This window comes from Electrona antarctica, assembly GCF_951216825.1.
Source record: "Electrona antarctica genome assembly, chromosome: 16".
Lineage (NCBI taxonomy): Eukaryota > Metazoa > Chordata > Actinopteri > Myctophiformes > Myctophidae > Electrona > Electrona antarctica.
The window spans coordinates 30,857,489-30,859,316 of NC_136797.1; the positions used below are offsets into that span (position 1 = coordinate 30,857,489).

Consider the following 1,828-nt stretch of genomic DNA (forward strand, 5'->3'; position numbering starts at 1 on the left):
TTGAGGGTTTGTGTATAGTTCTTGGTCTGCTGGTTAATGTGGAGAAGGGGTAATGTTGCACATACTGTACTACTAGAATGTGGTGGTGCAGGATGCTGAAAACAAATTCCCCAGTTTCAACATGAAGTTTTTGCTGAGCGACATTCTGCTTGGCAAATAATACTTTTCTACCGAAGCATTATGCTTTAGAGTTACCGTGATTTAAGAGTTACCCCCGATTGCTAATTGCCAAAAAATAAAAAATAAAAATCCAAAATGTTCTAGAGATTTGAAAAACATAGATTTTTATAAATGTTCTACTTGAGAACATTTAAAGGACCACTCTGTCCGATTTTAACCGAGAGACTTGGTACAAGGATACCCAGAACGTACCACATGGATCTCGGGCTGACATCAGTCACCTATGACTTTCCTATGACGTATGACTCCACATGGATCTCGGGCTGACATCAGTCACCTATGACTTTCCTATGACGTATGACTCCACATGGATCTCGGGCTGACATCAGTCACCTATGACTTTCCTATGACGTATGACAAGGATACCCAGAACGTACCACATGGATCTCGGGCTGACATCAGTCACCTGACTTTCCTCTGACGTATGACTCCATATTTGACCACAGTTTCAGTCCGACCCGACTGCCGTCCATCGACTTCCATCCATTACAAACATAAAATTAAATAGCGTTTGGTTGGCCAATCATGGAAGCCGATGCCTATTATCTCCCGAAAACAAAGAATGTGTTTGGCCTCTGCGGACCCACAGTCAGACAAATACAAATTAGTGAAAAATACAAAAGAAATACAAAAATACAAAAATTAAATCGGTTCACGCTTTAAGCCAGCCACAGAGAGAAACACGGACACAGATTTGATGAATGAATAGAAAGGATAATAAAAAGAGCATATAAAATATACGTTTTGGTAATGTCATTGGGTATTCCACATCATCATGGAATGACAATTATGACATCACAATGTTGTCATCACAACCATCTAAACGTGATTTAAAGTCATTTTCTTTCTTCACACCTTCATATGAACCTTGGACTGACAAACCATTTTAATACACAGTGGGACTGACTGTTGTTCTAAGATATTGCACAGGGAAGTGTGTCAATCTGTTATTGCACTTGTTAGGATTGTTCTCCTGGTCTCTTATTACAATGGATTTGGACAGCGGAACAAATGAACCAGGATTCGTGGGTATCCGGTTTTGTAAAGAATGCAACAACATGTTGTATCCCAAAGAAGACAAGGAGAATCGTATCCTGCTCTATGCATGCAGGATCTGTCACTACCATCAAAAGGCAGACAACAGCTGCATCTATGTCAATAAGATCACCCATGAGGTCGATGAGCTCACCCAAATCATTGCCAATGTAGCTCACGATCCAACGCTACCAAAGACACAGGACCATCCCTGTCCCAAATGTGGCCACAAGGAGGCAGTGTTCTTCCAATCTCAGGCTGAGGATGCAATGAGACTGTACTATGTCTGCACTGCCCCTCACTGTGGACACAGGTGGACACACTAGAGATGAATCACCTGCTTCTTGAAATAAAGACATGCCTGTTTAAATATCTTAAAATTTAAATAAAGCGTCCAGAGAGTTAAGAGAGCTATGCTATGGGCTGATGAACATGTATTCAGCACAGTGACCTTGTGCTGGATAAAGTTGACCCCTGTGACCTCTAGAAGAGATGACAACCCTTTGAGGTTCTCTCCATGTTCTCTGTCTGATCTCCTATGGCTCTGAATGCTGGACCCTGATGCCTGCCTGACAGAAGTCCCTCGATGGGAGATGCATCCGAATGCTGCGAC

The 1,828-nt window shown here is 42.1% G+C and overlaps 1 protein-coding gene across 1 annotated transcript; it reads left to right on the forward strand.

Annotated features, from left to right (window-relative positions):
* Positions 1 to 1,169: 1,169 nt before the first annotated feature.
* On the forward strand, positions 1,170 to 1,542 carry LOC306939781 (DNA-directed RNA polymerase II subunit RPB9-like; the record flags this gene model as incomplete). Its single annotated transcript, XM_079524472.1, has 1 exon — positions 1,170 to 1,542. The coding sequence occupies one exon, from the start codon at positions 1,170 to 1,172 to the stop codon at positions 1,539 to 1,541; it is 372 nt and encodes a 123-aa protein (XP_079380598.1). The 3' UTR covers position 1,542.
* Positions 1,543 to 1,828: the final 286 nt, after the last annotated feature.